General features: G+C 39.4%; 1 protein-coding gene across 2 annotated transcripts in view; it reads left to right on the top strand.

The window, feature by feature from the left end:
• The first annotated feature begins 4650 nt into the window (after positions 1-4650).
• The window catches only part of ERBB4 (erb-b2 receptor tyrosine kinase 4), a 1084887-nt gene continuing 1071570 nt past the window's right edge, over positions 4651-17967 (top strand). Inside the window, exon 1 of one of the 2 annotated variants that reach the window (XM_057304520.1) lies at positions 4651-5389. In XM_057304520.1, coding sequence (XP_057160503.1) covers positions 5308-5389 — 82 coding nt within the window. In that variant the 5' untranslated portion in view covers positions 4651-5307. The remainder of the gene's footprint in view (positions 5390-17967) is intronic. The other variant, XM_057304522.1, reaches the window with a different exon arrangement.

Here is a 17967-nt window from a genome sequence, read left to right as displayed (position 1 = left end):
AAATTAAGGCTTAATCATACACATAGACAGAAAATAACACTTACTAACCAAAATGAAAATATTCTCAGGGAGGTACTCTTTGGATATTAAATTAAAACTAAGGTAATAAAACCATTTCTTTTGTTAATATATAGTCACACATTTAGAAAATGATTGAACTTTTAAGGATTTTTAGCTTTGACACATTGAACATTACCAAAAATATCAGAGAATTTCAGAACTCTGAGGGTTAAGAACAAAAGATGTTATTTTAATTGCTAGTTAATAAACAAAAAACAACCAAACAAAACCTACCAGTACTGTACCTCTTAATACTGGATCTGATTGGTATTTGTCAAGATTTCTTTTTGGCTGATGAGATAGAAAAGATCTAAAGTCTTGAGCACTTCACAGTAACATAGTAGTAAGCTTACTTGAATATTTCCTAAGGCTGTGGCTATGTTGGTACTCCAGATGAAGGGGTGTATGTGTGTGTGTGTGTGTGTGTGTGTGTGTAACTGGGAAAAAGGAGGAAGGGATATAAGAAACGGTTGAAGTCTGTGGAAATTATGACTTGTACTTAGTAGATGATCAGTACATAATAGATTCATGAAGCCTTAGATTTGGGACATAAAATCCCTTCCTTTAAAGATGAGACAAAGGGCTCAGGTATATGAAGTGAGTTGTTTGTGATCACAAGATAACTTAGGAAGATGATGAGGAAGATGATGATGGGCAGGGGGTGGAGAATTAGAATCCTGTATTATTTTTGAATGTTCAGGAGAAGAAAATTGATTTATGACCAGATCTTGTTTTCTTCTCTTGGTTGATATTTGTTCCAAATTTATATTTATGGCCAATCACAAAATGTCTAAAGTAGCAAGCTCTAATTATACTTTTAGGGAAGTCTTAGAAACAAACTGAAGAGTGGAGTGGACTATAAGACTCAGGGACGAAGTTATATATCCAATTCAATATTGAATTCTGAGATCAGTGTGTTCCCCACCAGTAGCATTATCCTACCAGTAGCATTGTGTCACTCATGACATCAAGATTCTCCTTGAATTCTATTACTAATAGAAAACATGAACTAGGAAATGTGATATGAGGAAGTAGCAAAGACCAAAGGAATCTCTATGTTGGAATTATGGCTTCAGCCAAGGGAAAGCATGAGAAACTATGAAGGGAAATTGAAGAATTTGGGCCATAGCAAGGTATCTTCCTCAAGAGGCATGATGGCCTATATGATCTCACTGAAGCTGGATTCCTTTTACTATTTCATTGTGTTCTGGTTTCAGGTAACAAATAAGAAATTGAACTAACTTAAGAAAAAGAGGGATTCAAATATGCAAGCCACAGGAAAAGCTTGAACATTCTTCAGACCTTCAGAAAGAGCTTGTGTTCCTTTTTTTTTTTTAAGATTTTTTATTTTATTTATTTGAGATAGAGCAAGCAAAAGAGTACGAGTGGTGGAAAGGAGCCATGGGAGGGAGAGAAGCAGACTCCCCGCTGAGCATAGAGCCTGATACAGGCTCCATCCCAGATCCCAGGACTGTACTCAGAGCTGAAACTGAGAAGAAGGAAGAGGTTCAACCAACTGAGCCACCCAGGCACCCCCTAGGGCATCTTTCAAATGGCACCTTCATTCTTTCTCACTGCAGCCTGGTCATCCCTACATAGAAGGAAATAGAGGTCAGTTCTAGACTTTTTTCTTTTTTTAATCTCAAAAGCTATCAGTTAATGACTAATAGGAACTCTTTCTTTACCATGCACAAAAATCCCAGGGAAGAGACTCCATGGGAGTGACTATCTGTCAACCGGTTAACAATAATCAAGGCATTTTAATTGCTCTAACTTAGTATTTTGAGTGGTCCAACTTGGAAGAGAGGAGTTGGGGGTGTTGTACCATGGAGGTAAATCCAAGTAAAAAACGTAGAACTGAGGGAAGGAGAGTTCCGAGAAAAGGGATACTGAGCAGATAAATTCAGGTGCAAACCTATGGTTTTCTAAGTAATATCTTGGGTTACTCAGATTTGTTTTTTTTCCAGGTTGAAAATAATAGCAACGTATTTTTGTTAATCCAGCTGATAAAGAATTATTATAAAGATACATGGAAAAGTGAAGAAATATAAAGATCCATTTCAGAAATCCTCTAGCAATCATGGGGGATTTAGTGTGTTCTATCCACATCTGGTAGTAAATGTCCCCAACTCTGGTGTTCCTTTCTTATAATGACTTAGTTGAGATGGGAAACAAATGAGACAGGACACAGAAAAAATTAGCTGTTGACTCTAGCTCATGGCTTTTACATTCTCACTTTTCTAGTTGTTCCACACAGGGTACTTCCTTCCTAAGTCTCCAGGGTCTCATAATCAAATTATATAAACTAGACTCTGACTGAGTAGACCAGTCACCATCAAAAGTAATATGAGATGCTTTTGTTGGGTAGAACTTCCATGCCAATTCATTTTATAGGCTGCTGGTCAGACATCCAGCTTTGGCTAGGTAGCAATCATTGTTTCAGTCAGAGCCCCCCAAAAATGGGGTCAAACAGAACAAATAAAAAATCAGAGGCAAATGATATGTATGCAAGGTAATTTAATTGATGGATGCCTTGTACAAGACTGTCAAGCATCCAAAAAAATTTAAACTATTGTTTTTTTAACCAATGAATATTAATTGAATTGAACTCTTTTGCCAAGAGTTATTGTAGATGCATGGGTGACAGAAAGGTATAAAGGAGAATTCCTTCAGAAGAGCTGTAAAATTGATGAAAAATTAAAAACTATCACAATGGACACAAGTAGAAAAACAAACAAAAACAACCCAAATTATCCAGGGCATTTAATTTTTTCCTTAACCTAAGCTAAAGTACACAATCAATTTCTTCAACTTCTTATAACGTAAGTGTTATAATAAACAAGACCTTTTTTAAATATAGAAACTTAAACTTTCCCGAAAGCAGGGATTTTTTTTTTTAAATCATATAAGTTGTTACTCTAGGGACAGAAGGAAAGTTTTAAAAAGAAGTAGCTTTCATGGAAGAGAAGTGTCTGAATATCATCACCAAGAGCAGAAGGAGATTTAAGGAAAGGAAACTGAGAAGAGATTGAGTGAAAGGAAAGAAAATAGAGGGGGGAGGGTGATAAAAATAGAAAGCAAAGATAATCCCAAGGAGCAGTGTGCACAGTTGTGAAGCAATCAGTACCACTCTGGTCAAGTCACCGTCATCTGTTCTGTGCTTCCTTTCTCCAGGCAGTAGGCTGCTTCTGGGTAAAACAGCACACTCAGCGTCTTTGGCCTCCTCTCTGTGCCTGTTACTTGCTGTGGGCCTAAGAATGGAAAGGCTTCAGGTTTCTGGGATGAGGCTGCTGTTTCTCTCTGTTCTCAGCTCCATGAAAATTCTTAAGGGACAAGGCTATAGATAAAAGATGTGGGGGAGGAATGCGAAGGTCTCAAATGATGAGTGAGGTGGCTTGATTTTTAAGCTCCCTTGATACTTTTTATTTATCTATTTTCTGCTTCTAGAGAAACATAAAAAGTAAAATAATTCATACATAGAATGCCTGTGCAAATCGCAAACCAATAGCCTACTACCCCCAGGAGGTTCTGTCCTCTGCCCAGGATACAGTTTCAGAGATGTAAAAGGCAAGGGATATGTACAATGATATGACCCGATCCCAGGAATTAATTTTTTTTTTTTTTAATCAAGAAAGGCACAGAAACTCCTATAGTTAGCAGTAAACTGGGGACTGGGGAGTGTGGACTTGCAGAGTGACAACACAGAAGGGTCCTAAAGTTGGGTCCACTGTAGCATAAGCCTAATCATTTGTGTTGGTTATGTCCTGACATGGCCTTAAGTTCTTTCAAATTGAATAGCTGAGGAGTGGGACAGTTTCTAGCCCTTTAGAACCACATTCATAACATTGGACAAGAATCTGCTTAATGACAATGAACCCCAAACCAAGTTGTCCTAGAGTCCAAGGAAAAGATGAAAAGGCTTATGAAGTCTGAAAATCAAAGGATGTAGCTATACAAATGTGGTCAGTTTGGGAGGGTGGGAATGGTGGGAGAGATGGCATAGTTGGGAAAAGGGGTGATTATATTCCCAGGACCTAACCAGCAGAGGCTACCGGTTGCTAAACCACCTTTTAAACTACTTCCTGAGTGTGGAGCCGGAGAGGTTAGAGAAGGGTGAAGGCTTTATGTCCGAAGCAACGTTTTCTTTTCTTCTATTTCTAGGTCCAGTCTGTGGATGAGCACGGTGGTGCAATACAGAAAATGGTGACTTTCTTGTTTAAAAAAAAAAAAAAAAATCCGTAAGCCACCCTCCGGTGGTCTCCGCACTCCGCAGGCCTCCGCACTCCGCCGGCCAGCTGTCTCTGGCCTCTGTTTCAGTCCGTTGTCTCGGGTGAGCCCTTTAAATCCAGCTCCCCCCCCCTCCTCCGCGTCCCCACCAGCACGCGCCCGCTCCCAGACAGGTGTTTTCCCAACTCCTGAGACTGAGGATTTTGGGGAGTGTCTGAGCCAATAAGATTTCCCTTTGGGGGGTGTGGGCGGGGAAAAAGGCGTGGCTAGTTGGGTCAGAGCGGGGGCGGGGTTTTCGCGGCTGAGCAGAGCCAGCCTGGTTGCGTGGAGGGTTGTTTTATCCGCCCCCCCTTTTTTTTCCCCTCCCGGAGTCTTAATAATTTCTCTGTGGGGCTGCAGCTGGAGACCGCGGAGCGTTGGAAATGACGCTCGGAGCTTTAATTACCGCAGCCGCCGGACAAGTGTGAGGAAAGCTGACAGGAAAAAGAAGGACAGGATCGGGGGAGAAGCGAGAAGCTTCCCCCCCGCCCTCCCATTCCCTCCCAATTTGGACTGGAGGTGCAAGGAAACTGAAAAGGGAGCCGAACATAGCCCGGCTGGGGGGAGAGGCCGGAAACCTACCGCCTCTTTGCAATCAACTTTTTTTGGAAACCTTTTCCCCCCTTCCTTTTTATTGTTGACCAACCAGTGAGAGAAAGTGAGGAGGGAGCGAGAAAGCAAAGGCTTACACAGGAAAATAGCTGCACAGTCCGGCCCGGAGCACCAGGCGCATACATTCGAGCACACTCCCACACGCGCACAGAAGCGCGCACACTCACCCCCTCCTCGGGGTCCCCGGCCCCGGACCCGCGGGCGCTGACTCTGTTGCCCGTGCTTGGAGCCGGTGCACCGCGCACGTCGCGCGCCAGTTCCCCTCGCGCCCCCAAGCGCGCCTGGCTGAGGGATCTCCTCCGCGTGCCCGAAAGGGGATATGCCATTTGGACATGTAATTGTCAGCACGGGATCTGAGACTTCCAAAAAATGAAGCTGGCGACAGGACTGTGGGTCTGGGTGAGCCTTCTCCTGGCAGCAGGGACCGTCCAGCCCAACGCTTCTCAGTCAGGTGGGTCGCGCGCGGTTCCTTCTCGCGCTCCAGTTGTTGAACCTGCTGCCGCTGGCTCGGCTGAGTCGGGTGGCTCTCTCGCCCCCTTCGCCCAAACAGAGAGACCCTCTGGCTTCCAGGCGTGGAGGGACCACTCCACCCGGGCCTCTTCCTTGGGCTTCCGTTCGTCCCTCTTTCTATCCCCAAACTTAACCTTTTTGTGTACCTGTGTTTTATTTATTGTGAAATATCACTCTGCAACCCTGTCCCTTTTTTCTCTTTCCTTAACCCCCTTTTTTCTTTATCGCACGTTTTCGGTGAGCCTAAGCGGGATCCCTTCTGGTCGCGCCTGTTGTGCGGGACATGGGAGACACAATTCCCGAGTTAGAGGAGACGGTCCTCTACCCGTCCGGGCACCCAAGAGTAAAAGCTATCAAGAAGCGCGCACCGCCCGGCTTCGGAAGGGCTGGAGTCCCGGGCAGTGTCAACTGGGCCTCTTGAGAGCGGAAGGGCTGTGGGGTGAAGCTTCGAGAGCGGGGCTTTGCACCTGTGTGTGCTCCCGGAGGCCGCCCCGTCCCCTGTCGCCGGAGCTTGCGGGGTCAGACTCGACTTGAGCCCAGCCTGGGCAGCTGGAGCGCGTCAGGAGGGCGCGCCTCGGCCGGGGGGCACAGAACTCTGGGCCTCCTACGCCGGCGTCCGGCAGCCTTCGCCCCATTGCCTTGAGGGAGTTTGCTTGCCTGCGTGCTCTCTTTAAAAAAAAAAAGGGGGGGTTGACATACTTGAGCCGGGAGTCCGGCCTTCCCGTCGGTTGCTGTGTTTGGCTTCAGGAAGAGTTCTTCCTGTAGTTCAACTTGCTATTGGCCGGAGTCCCTCCAACTTCTCTGTTTACTGCCCGGCGCGGCTGCCGAGCCGACCCGTTGCGCGAATTGATTTAACCCGAGGCGGACGCGATTGCGCTGCCACTGTTTTCAGGAAAGCTTGAGCCTCAGGTACCTGGACAAGCAGAAGGCTAATTGACCCCCGAGAGGCAGCGGGGTGGGGCTGGCGCACCGCGGCGGGCAGGGCTAATGACAGCACCTGCAGTGCGAGGTTGCTCAAAGTTTCTGATACTTGAGTTTCCTGGGGATGAAAGTGGGACAGGAAAGGACGGAGGACCGGTGTCTGATGCGGCCAAAGGGGGCCTTTTGGAGAGCGGGGGAGATTTCCGGAGCCATCCGGGGCTGGTCGCTGGAGCGTGGGAGGCCCCTAGAGGAGATAAAGCCCCCGGGAGCGGCGATAGGAGAGCTTCAGGCCCCCGGAGGGTGTCCTTCTGACCTCACCAAGAAAACAGCGCGCTGTAGTTTTCCCGCTCCGCCCCCGCCGCTGCCGCCTACCCCCCTAGCCTAGTAAATAACAAGTTGCAATCATCGAGCCTTTCAAAATGACCTTCGAATGCCACCAGTGCGCGCCGTTTGTACTAGCCGTTTGCACCCTCCCAAATACTCCGAAATTCTTCATGCATACCAGGTCCCGCGCTCCAGCCACCTCCGGAATTACACCAACACGGACTTGAGATTCCAAGCGGCCTCTTAGATACATCCTTTTTATCTCCCTCCCCACTCCGAGTCCCTTCATATTTTCCCTCAATGGGTTGATTATGCACATTGACCCATTCAAAAGCATTTGCAACCGACATGCAGACTTAGCCTAGAGGAATTTCTACTAGGCAACCTACTGGGGGCTGTCTGGTTCAGCCTCAGCCGCTGGGGGACCCGGCTCCGAGTCCGCAGCAATTTGGTATTAACTGTGTGGCTCAGGGTTGAGCTATGCCGAAAAGCCCTTTTCAGAATTTCTGCAAAGAATGTAATCCAAATTAGTTCTGCAGCTGTCCTCTTCCTCGTCTCAGGCGACACCGCCTCGCGCCCTCGCTGGTCTCTTCTCGCTTCCCCCAGCGAATTGTCAGACCCACAAGTGAGCCCATTTAGAGCGCGAGGATTAGCGTGCCATTGTTGTTCCGTGTGTGACTCTGTACTTGAAATTCTAGGGGCACAAAGGCGAGCCTCACTTGTTCAAAACACAAAGTGATCTAGATGAAAGGACCGCACAAAGAAAAGCTCTCGGGTGCATCCCTGGTATAATTGCAACACTCACGCTAAGGTGATCCACTGAAAACTGTAAATGCCCCTAGGGACTTCTTTTTTTTCACCCTATCCCACCCCCACCCTGCCGCACCTGGCAAGGAAAGTTCAGATGGTTTTAATATAGTGCTTTTATAAAACGAAGTTACTGTCTGGAATATGAGTGAGGCTCTGTGTGTTTGTGGCTGTGTATGTGGGGCTGTATATTCCCAAGTAAATACATATTGCGTGTATCCCCTCTCGCGGTTAGCAGTCAGTAGCAGTTTGGAGGAGTTTGTTTTGGTCCAAATGAGAAATTAAGTGCGGATAAGTAAACTAAGCTGCCAGAGGGCGACAAGATGTTGAGTGAATTGCTTTTAGATGAAACAAATTAAGGAAACGAGGGAAGACAATCTGCTTCTCGCATTATTAGACACGCTTGGAGTTCAGGGGAAAGTGGCATATTTTTGAAATGCTAATTTCTTAAGCAGAAGGAATGCACCTTATTTACTGCTCTATGTGAACAGAATAAAGATATGGGTGGGTGGGGGGAAGATTCTGTTGTATTGATCTAAGATATTTATTAAAATAATTGTAATGGGAAAGGATCTATTTTAATTTTTTTTCTTCTTTTGCTTGGGGAAAAATCAGCTTTAGAGAAGACAATTTTTAAATAAATCTTAAGGACTTTGTCTCATTTCCAGTAATTCATTTTATCTAGAAATAGTATATATAGCCAAAGGCCCTTTATATGACTATTATAAAGTCTTTACCACCAAAAGGGATAATTTCAAAATTTCTCTTTTCCTGGCATGATTGAAAAATAATATCACCTTTGTATTGAAATACAATATATAATATTGAAGCAATGCTCTTACATACCTCAATAGATATGGGATGAACAAGTTCATTTTCCATTTTTATTTGCAAGTAACTTAGTTGTGCTTTTCATACTATAAAATAACACACATATTTTTTTCCTACGTATTTAAGATATGTCTTCAAATTTAAGGTTGGTTTTTTAAAATACATTTGAGAAGAAAAAAGTGATAAAACTTAGATAAATGATGAAAAAGATGTTAAATACATTTTCAAAAAAAATCTTTCCTGCATGTGTTTACTGTAAGCACACCCATGGGATACACTTTTTTTTTCTTCCAATTTTGAAATTCTTATATGTGTAAAAGGGATCTTTTTAGAAGAAGGTATTTTTTTCTTCAGAATGCGTCTAAACAAATTTATACCTATTATAACTGCAAGTAACTTGAAAATGCTATAATATGGACTGTTATGATAAAATTGACTGGTTGTGTCATGATTCCTCACCTGTTTTTTTTTTCCTTTTAAACTAGACTGCTTTTATTTTAATCTTTCATGCATATAAAGTCAAATTTTTTTGAAAATCAATACTTAGTGCTTTATATATTTTTTTCATTTAGTCACTGGAAATGTGTCTTAATTAAGAAATTGCATTAGAATATTTACCAGGGCATGCACTTCATGGAAGATTTATGTATTTTTTACACTAACATGAACACAGTAAGTTTGCATTGGCTGATTTTTAGAGTTTGCATTCATTTGAGGGAAAAATTATATTTCCTCCTTAAAGTGGATTCAAATATTTAGTATTCATGAGCTTTCATGCCTTTAGTTCTTAAATAGAAGTACTATTTATCATCCTTTCCATTACTATAGATTCTTTCTTTACATCTTATTATTTATTGAGTTTACACATGTGAATGTATATATTTTTCCCTCCACCACCAAGTGTATTCTTTTTTGTGTGTGCTTTTCCCAGCAACCTGCCACTCAGCCACTGCAGGAGTCCTCTGAGCCAGTTTTCATTCTTTCTTTCTGATAAATCTGATATGGCTGGTTGGCTGGACAATTGCAAGCCATTCCATTGCGCAGATTTATTCCTGAAAGAAAATAAAAAGGCATCGATCCAAGATCACTAGCACATCTCAGAAACCCTGACTCCAAGGCCAGATCTTTCTACAGAGAAGTCCCCTTTTCTCTACTTCTTTCTCTCTTTCCCCTCTTGACCAAGGATGGAAGGTAGACAACCCCATTTAAAAAATACTATGGATGCAAGGAATTATGCTCTAAATATTCTCTGAAGCCTTGTGATTAGAGCCACCTTAGATTAATGACTATACAAGGTGCACATTTTAGACAATAAATTGAATTAGAGTGCCTTAAACATTACAGTGCTTTAGTGTCATGTTTATATTATTTCAAGCCAGTTATTAAGAACATTTAACATATTAAAAATAGCAACAAGTTTTTGCTTTATTTTACAATGTTCTGCTGCTGTTGGATATCTATGTGTAATTTGTAAGTGCCCAAAACATAAATGAAGCAAATGACCAAAAAAGATGTTCTGTTACCTGCAATCATTTTGGCAGTTGCTGTTTGATTTCACCCTTTTGAGAGACTGCTTTGTAAAGATGTTAATGTTTACATTAAAATTAGCTTATACATGTTTAAGCCTACAGCTGTTCTACAAAAATTAATTGTCAAGCATATTCCACTGTTATCTTTTACAATGATCTGAGTATGTATTCAGGGCAGAACCTAATTATATTATAAACTTTTCTTCAGGTATATCATTTTAGGAATGTTCTCCTGTGTTACATTTGACCATATGGAACAAAATTGCATCTTATATCTAATCCTCATTTCCTGGATTATTTTAAATATTGGGCAGTTGTAGTAAAACTGTACTTTTCATGCTTTCAAACACAGTTGTTGACTGGAGTTTACAGTTTATACTGACAATTCCTTAATTTTCTTATAATTTTTTAATGAAAAGGTCCTACATCAATGTTTCCTGAGGCTGTAGCTGTGCTCCCTACTTTGAAGGAGACATTAGCTGCCTGTTTTATGCTTAAGTTTGACATAGGACATAGCTAAGTTTTAAATCAGGATTTCTACATTGTAGGGACAAATTCCTCCAGTTTCTTGTTAATACCTGGGGCAGCTCATTCCATGTCTTTGTGATTTGGCTTCTGTGCCTGAGGTGAAAATGCATGTAATATACTCTATTTGTCCATTGTATAGCAATTTTCTGAAAAATGGCTTTAAAGTCTTCCCTAACATCGAGATACATTCCAGGAACAAGTTCACTGATATATTTTAAAATGTATATACATACATATATAAATAAACACAATGTAACATAGTGTAAAGTTTCAGTAGAATATCTCTTTGGGGAGAACACCTTTTGGTTATCTAACAAAAGCATTTGTACTTGAAGGCCATTTCTCCAAAATATTACTTTGCAGAATTGCTCTGTGGTCTTTTTAGATTTCATTGTATATGGCTTTTTCTCTCTTTCTGGGTTGTTGATAATTCTGACATATTTATTACATAAATTGACCTATTTTCCAAATCTTTAATCAAAGCTTTAAAGTCACTTTCTTGTTTTCATATTTGATACTTAAACTAGTGGTTCCTATTTGTATGAATTTTTCAAGAGGGAAGAGAATGGTCTCACTTTTATGACCAGAGGTGAAATATATGGGGCCGAATTGTAAGGTGTTTTTTTTTTTTTTTTTTTTTTGAACATATAGTAGTTGTTTTACAGTGGTTTTCATTTTAAGTGATTGCCCTGCAGACCCGTTGCTTTGCACAAATCCAGGGCGCAGTAGCCACATAGAATTTAATGGGAATGGAGCACACCTGAACTGTGGGTTGCAGTACAGCAGTCCTCCTGTTGTGTGATGATACAGAATAAAGCACCAGAATAAAAGTTAGAAGAATTGGATTCTGGTCATACAATCATTTTCTGTGTGGTCTTGGGTTAGACTTCTTGCTCTGTCTCAATTTTCTGAGTCTCTATTAGTGTGGCTAAGGTGATACCTGAATGATTAACATCTTGATTTTTAAAATGGTTCAGTTAGACAAAAACAAAACAAAACAAAACAATGTTTAGAGCTTTTAGAAAGAGAAATCCTTTGGTTTTTAATTAATTTTGTTAGTGGGTCTTTTTTCAAGTGAATTCATGTGTGTAACCCTGGTATCTAAAATGGGTAAAAGGGGAAAGGAGAGCTGCTTCTGTTAAAGCTGCAGCTAGATGACAGCTTTGTGCTCCCTGACTTTGTCACTCCCCCAATTCCCTTCCACTCTCACCTCCACTCTCCTGTGCTTGCTTCACAGAAATCTTGCACTAGTTAGAAACTATCTGGTGCAGTCCGATCATTTTTTAAGTGAGGAAACTGGAAGCGTGGAGAAGTGAGATAATATAAATTAGCTGGCAGCTTCTGACACCAATATCATTTTTTTAACACACACAGAAGTACTTGAAAATTCAAGTTGCAGACACTTAAAAAAAAAATAAACAAAGACAAGGTTGTGTTGCTTTAAAAGAGAATTGCAAAGTTGAAATGAAAACAAATGGATCAGAACTATAGGCCTAACTATCATACTGTGAAGTTCTTTTCAAGGGGAGGACCGTGGGATCCTCATCATCCTTAATTTATATTCAGGAAGTAATCATTGCATTTATAGCTTGCCACACATTAAGATTAAAAAAAAATAGAGTGTTAACCCTGAAAGTCAGATAAGAGCATCTATACTACTATCTGTATAGAATAGCACCTTCTTTTACCTGGGAATTTACTTGGGTTTTCTTTTACCTGAGTCTTTATGAAGATGACCAATAAGTAGAGAATGGTTATATCTCTATTCTGTATTCAGTAATATACAAGCTTAAATAAAATGGCTTATAAGGAATAGACAGTGGGTTCTTCATCACCAATTAGTTGGTGGGGACAAGGGTCCATGGGAATGGGAATACTTGGGAATACTTCAGATTCTTCCAGGCCCCTCGTTGGGCCCAAGGTTCTTTATCTTTTCCACTGTCTTTGTTGGGCCTTCTTTCTTCAGATCTCTACTAAGATCACAGTTGTATTCTTTGAATAAGAATATAAGCTAAGTTTTTAAGTACTAAGGTTTTATAAAGGTATTTCTGTGGCGATGTTTGCCTCCTCCTAGTTGCCTTCTATAAGATGTTGCCGGTGGGCCTTGTTACTTTGCAGTATTGTTGATGTCACCTTAACTCTTTCTGATTGTCTCTGTCTTCTGTTAAGCACCAGAGCTTTCTGGGATTTGATCAGCATTCTCATGGGCCATAGTGACAGAAGGGAACATGTTTTGGCAGGAAGAGTCACTTCCTGTTAGGAATTTGAGATGAAAATTGACCCCCCGTAAAATATTAACATGGACACACCATGAAACTTCCTGTGCAACATCATTAAACGTCTCCCGTGAGAAATAGCTCAGGGTCATTACTGTTAATCATGTTATTTCCAATATTGTAGGGGTTAGTGAAGCATACTAAACACCAGTAAGAATATGCGAGACTCAGTTTCTGAATCTAGGAAGTTAGAGTAAGTAATAGGCATCCAGGCTGCATGAATGTTTATATATATTTCATTTTAAACATAGTCTAAAGGTGTTTAAAGAAAAGACAATGAATGGTGCCAATCAGCGCTCGTTTATTTCCCAGAATGATCAGACTTGTAAATAATCAGTTTCACCTACCTTTTTACTACTCTTCTGACCTTTACTAATGTCTTGTCCCATCTACATCCGGTATAGGTGGACATTCAGGTTTTAAGCCTTAAGGATACAAGTGGGAATTGTAAACCTGCTTTGAATAGATGCATCTGCTGGTCATCTGTGGTCTGCTAAGGACATCTCATGGCTAGGCTGGTTAAGACTGAAAAAAAATGGCAATAGATTCTCCAGGTTCTGTGACTATATCTAGTGTGGTTATAGCTTGAGTAATAAGTAGTACAATTCTCTATTTCAGGATGGGTTGCCGTCACTAGCAGGGGAATGCCTAATTGAGGTCATGGATGGTAGTGACTATTTTGCTTTAGGCCAACTCTCCTTTTACTAAAATCTGTCTTTGTCATTATTTTCTATTCTTCCCTAAAGCCTTAGAGAATATGAGAATATGCATTTCTTTCTATAGGGACGTATGAAAACCAAATAAAAATAAAACAGAGCAGGATTCCTTTTATTTACATACTTTTCATTTTCAGGAGTTCCTTTTGTCCTGTCATTTTGTCTAGAACTAAAGCAGTTAAACACATTTTTGTGTTTTTAAAAGGGAATTCAATTACATAGCTTATTAAAGTTTACTCCCTAAGACTTTTATTAACCCCATCTAGTGTTTAAAAACCTCAGAGCAGGGCTATTGCACGATCCTCTGTACTGGTCCCCTTGTTGATGTCCTCTTACCTCCAAGACTTCCTTCGTATCATTGCCAGATGCCCATTTCTAATATAATACTTTTATTATCCTACTTTCTATTTGGAAGCCTTCAATGGATTTCCATTGTAAAGTTCAAAGCCTACTAAAATAATAGCATCAGATTTTTAAGAATCCATTCTTAAGAGTTTTCTTAAGATGTATTCTAAGAACCATGCTGACCTAGTCAGTATTCCATTACTATCCCTTGCTTGTCTCTGTGTTTGCTTACTCCCTTCCCTGAAATTCATGGCTCACTTAGTGCCTCTGCTGGTTCAAATCTTTGAATCTTTTCAATTCTACATTAAATCGTACCTCTTCATTACATTTTTTTTCACTGATTAGCCTATAATCCGTATCTATATCACTTATCTGGCATTTAATCTTAAACCATAGTGCAGTTTTAACTTTTTAAGAGCAGGAGTTTTTATCCCCTGCCGAGACTAGTGCAGTGCCCCATATATAGTAAGCTCTAAAATATTTTTTAAGTGAAAAAATAACACACATTTGCTGAAACAATTTTAAACTCATTCATGGATGGTTATTATTTGTAATTAAACCATATAGTGCACAAAAGTAAGCTGTTCTAAAAACATAATTATAGAATTCTTAATAATAGATATTAAGCATGTTTACCCTGGGAATTTCTTTAGTTGCTTTCTTGAGCTTCCTAGGATATTTCTTTCAATGGATTGTTTCCAAGAATATATCATTTGTCCCCATTCCCATTTTTAGAGTCTGTTCATAATATGGTACAAGTATTTCTGTTGGTTTTATTTTTGGTGAGTTAAATATATGTGAATACCATTCTTAAATGTAACTGTTTTAGTGGCTCACTATTTTTATGTGTCATTACATTGCTATTTCTTATCTCCATTTAAAAATTTTAATAAGTTTTTAAGCAGTAAGCATGTACTGATTCATCAATGTGTTTTAGGACAATGTTAGGAACAGGAGGACCTATAAGAAGCTCAAGGTGCCAACTTTCTCCTTTCTTTTAAGGAAGGATAGATGAGTCCAATAAAACACAGTATAAAAAAATATGTTATTAAGTGGTTTTCCAAACCTTTGGGAGGCACATTTGCCTCCAGAGAGATTCCAGTATTTCATGAAAAAAGGGTTCCAGGCCAAATGTGATATTTGTGTATTCCTAGATATATGTGATAATACAACTTTGTTATAACTGAGATTTCCTAGTATCTTAAAATAGACAAATACACATATGTCTACCATTTAAAAAGTGTCCTATGAAGAAAGCACTTTAGCATAACTAAACCGAGAGGTGACTGGGATTCTCTTAGCTGCTGTTTTAATGATCCACTCTGCGTTCTGAAAATTGCTGAAAGGATTATAGTATTTATAGAGTCAGATTCTATGAGTGAAAGATGCTCTTCCAGACATTTCTTCTTCTGTTACCGGGTTCTAAGAAAGTCACCCTTTCTAGGTCACTGCAGCGCCCTACTTGTGCCTTAGCTTATAATGGCTTGAAACAGTTAATGTAACTTTCAGAATTATCTAACAGTCTGCAGAGTAATCTATTAATGAGAGAGTTGGGCATGGAGACATTAGCACTTCTGTCTGAATTCTTCTACAACTTTCTTGATTGTTTTTCCTTTAAGAATTCATGAGAAGAGAGTTTGAGTCAGGGATTATTGTTTCTACTTTGTAGGTGAGGAAATAAGATATAAAAAAGTAGAAGGTAAGGGTGAAGCCTGACTGGTGCATTAGTCTGGTACAGTTACATATCTGTCCTGTTCTGAGAAGCAGCTGGCTCTGACTTCTGCTTAAGTGACAGAAGCTAGGGATGCCTCTCAAAGGCATGGCTCCACCACTGTACTTACCCCACTGTGTGAGAAGGGGATGCTTAGCACACCAGATCCTTCTGCCTTCAGGTCAGCAGCTCTTTTTGCTTTCCCTGTAGTCATGTGAAGAAACTGGTCCAATAAATCCTTTAGGTTATATTGTATTTCTCCTCCTCCACTGGATTCTCCATAGTTCTGTGTTTGTATTTTGTATATTAAAGTAAACAATCATGTAAGCTTTGTCTTCTTGAAAAAACTTCAAAGCAGAGGTATATCCAAGGTTTTGGGACTTGCACTTATACAATTTTGGGAACTTCTTTTAAAACAACTCAGAAATAGAAATACAAATTAAGAACAGAGACTTGGAATGCACCGATGCAGGAGAGGGGCTCTGAAGATGAAGCCTTAAAAAAACAAAACAAAACAAAACAAAACACCTTTATGGTAACTCTCCCTGTGTTTAAAAATTATATATTTTAAGAAAAAACATCATTCCTCTTTTACTAAGAACTTTGAGTGTGATTATTTTTCTACTGCGTGTAGTTGGTGTCCACTATCAAGAAGAACAGGTTGCTTCAAGGAAAAAAAAATCCAGTGGAGTAAAATCACACTGTAAAGCACTTCAGTATGTCTTTTGATGAAAATATGTATTACGTCTAGACAATTTTCAGAATATTTTTCTCTAAATATGACCATATTTAGAGAATTTTTCATATTTCATATTTCAGAATATTTTTCTCTAAATATGACCATACCTGGCTAAATCCAGGTATATATCTATTTTCTTGATATTCTATTTTTAAGTATGGATCATGTAATACTGTCCATTGGACAGTTCTGTAGTTTATAATGTGTGATTTGAAGGAATCTTGCAGTTTTGGTATGTAAAAGCTGTATTACTAAGGCCCTACCCCTTGAAATATATAGCTCATTGAATTTTTAATCATTTGTTATTTAGCATGGATAACAATCTGTCTTTGACTTTTACCCTCTGGCTAAGTGTGGCCATTTTAACTACAGTAGACATTATTACTAGCTGTGAATGAAACAGTGCATCTAAATTAAAATCAGTACTCTGTTCAGGTATATGGTAATATTTTAAATAATATATTAACACATTTAAGTAACAACAGGATTGGTATTTCAAGTTACACTTTTACTATGTAAAAATATCAACTGAACAGTTAATAATATTTCCCAGTTGTTTAAATTTAACAACCCATTATCCCTGGTGATACATTGAAACGTCTAAAAGTGTACTTAGAATTAACGGAAACTGAAGTGATTGGTATTCCAGTATCATTCTTTAGTGGCCTTTTTTTTTTTTTTTTAAGTACAGGATGAAATTTGAAAGTATAAAAAGCTCTAAGATAAATTGAACTAGACAAAACATTTTATGCAACTGTTGGTGAAAGGGGCATTAGTTATTTCTGTGCTTAGTATATTGCTTGTGGCCAGAATTAGAACACCATGAGCCAGAGAAAGAGATAAGACAAACAATGGCACGCAGCTAATTTTGTTTAGCAAATTTAGATCTGATACATGCTTTTTCACTCCTACAAAACTGATTCAGTCACTCTTTGAAAGGTGCAGATGAAGTTTGTCTCCCACAGTTTTAACAGCTTTCACTCAATATTTATAGGCTCTATAAAAATAAATTTCTGTAAGTACCATATTTCTCACTGGCAGAAGGAACACTGTGAAGGTAGATTTATAAATGAAAAAAAAAAAAAAAAAAGGAAAGACAAAAACATTTCAATTGTTCCAGGTCTGCAAAGAATAAAATATGTCAAGACATCCAAAATATCTTTGTTCCAAGGGCATATATAGTCAGTTTTGGGTATTCAAGGATTTTGACTACATGTGAGTGAATCAGAAGTCCCATTATTTTATGGTAATTTTGTGATTTGAGTCTGGCATATGGTGAGATTCATATTCTAGAACTAGTCATTCATCTGCTATATAAGCCAACAGGATAGTATCCACTGTAATTATCAGGAAGTGTTATAAAACAAAACAAGCAAGAAACCCAAACTGTGGTCTTTGTAAAAAAGTGCCATCATGCAAAAGAAAATAAATTTTAGTGAAATTTCTGAAGGAGGCTAATTTGTATGAAAAAATGTCACAAAATGTGTTACACTGGATAGAAACATGATTCAGGGCAAAGCCAGGAGTTCGTAAAATAATATCCATAATTTGGGACTATCCCAAAAAATCTAAAAGTCTTTCCTAGCACAGTGAATTATAAGATATCTGAAGGTTATAATGCTATTTATATATCTGCTGGAGCTTTGTCATGGCTCAAGACTACATTCTCCATAATCAAGCTCACTATAGAGAATAATTCTCATATTCATGAATTGTTCATCTCATCATATTTCCAGTGGTTATTTCAAGGTTAATTTTTTTCAGACAGCTTCTCTCTTGATTAAAGTCTGTA

Source organism: Ursus arctos, unplaced genomic scaffold, assembly GCF_023065955.2.
Source record: "Ursus arctos isolate Adak ecotype North America unplaced genomic scaffold, UrsArc2.0 scaffold_1, whole genome shotgun sequence".
Taxonomy (NCBI): Eukaryota; Metazoa; Chordata; class Mammalia; order Carnivora; family Ursidae; genus Ursus; species Ursus arctos.
Note: the sequence above shows the minus strand (reverse complement) of the source record. Positions and strands in the feature narration are given on the sequence as shown.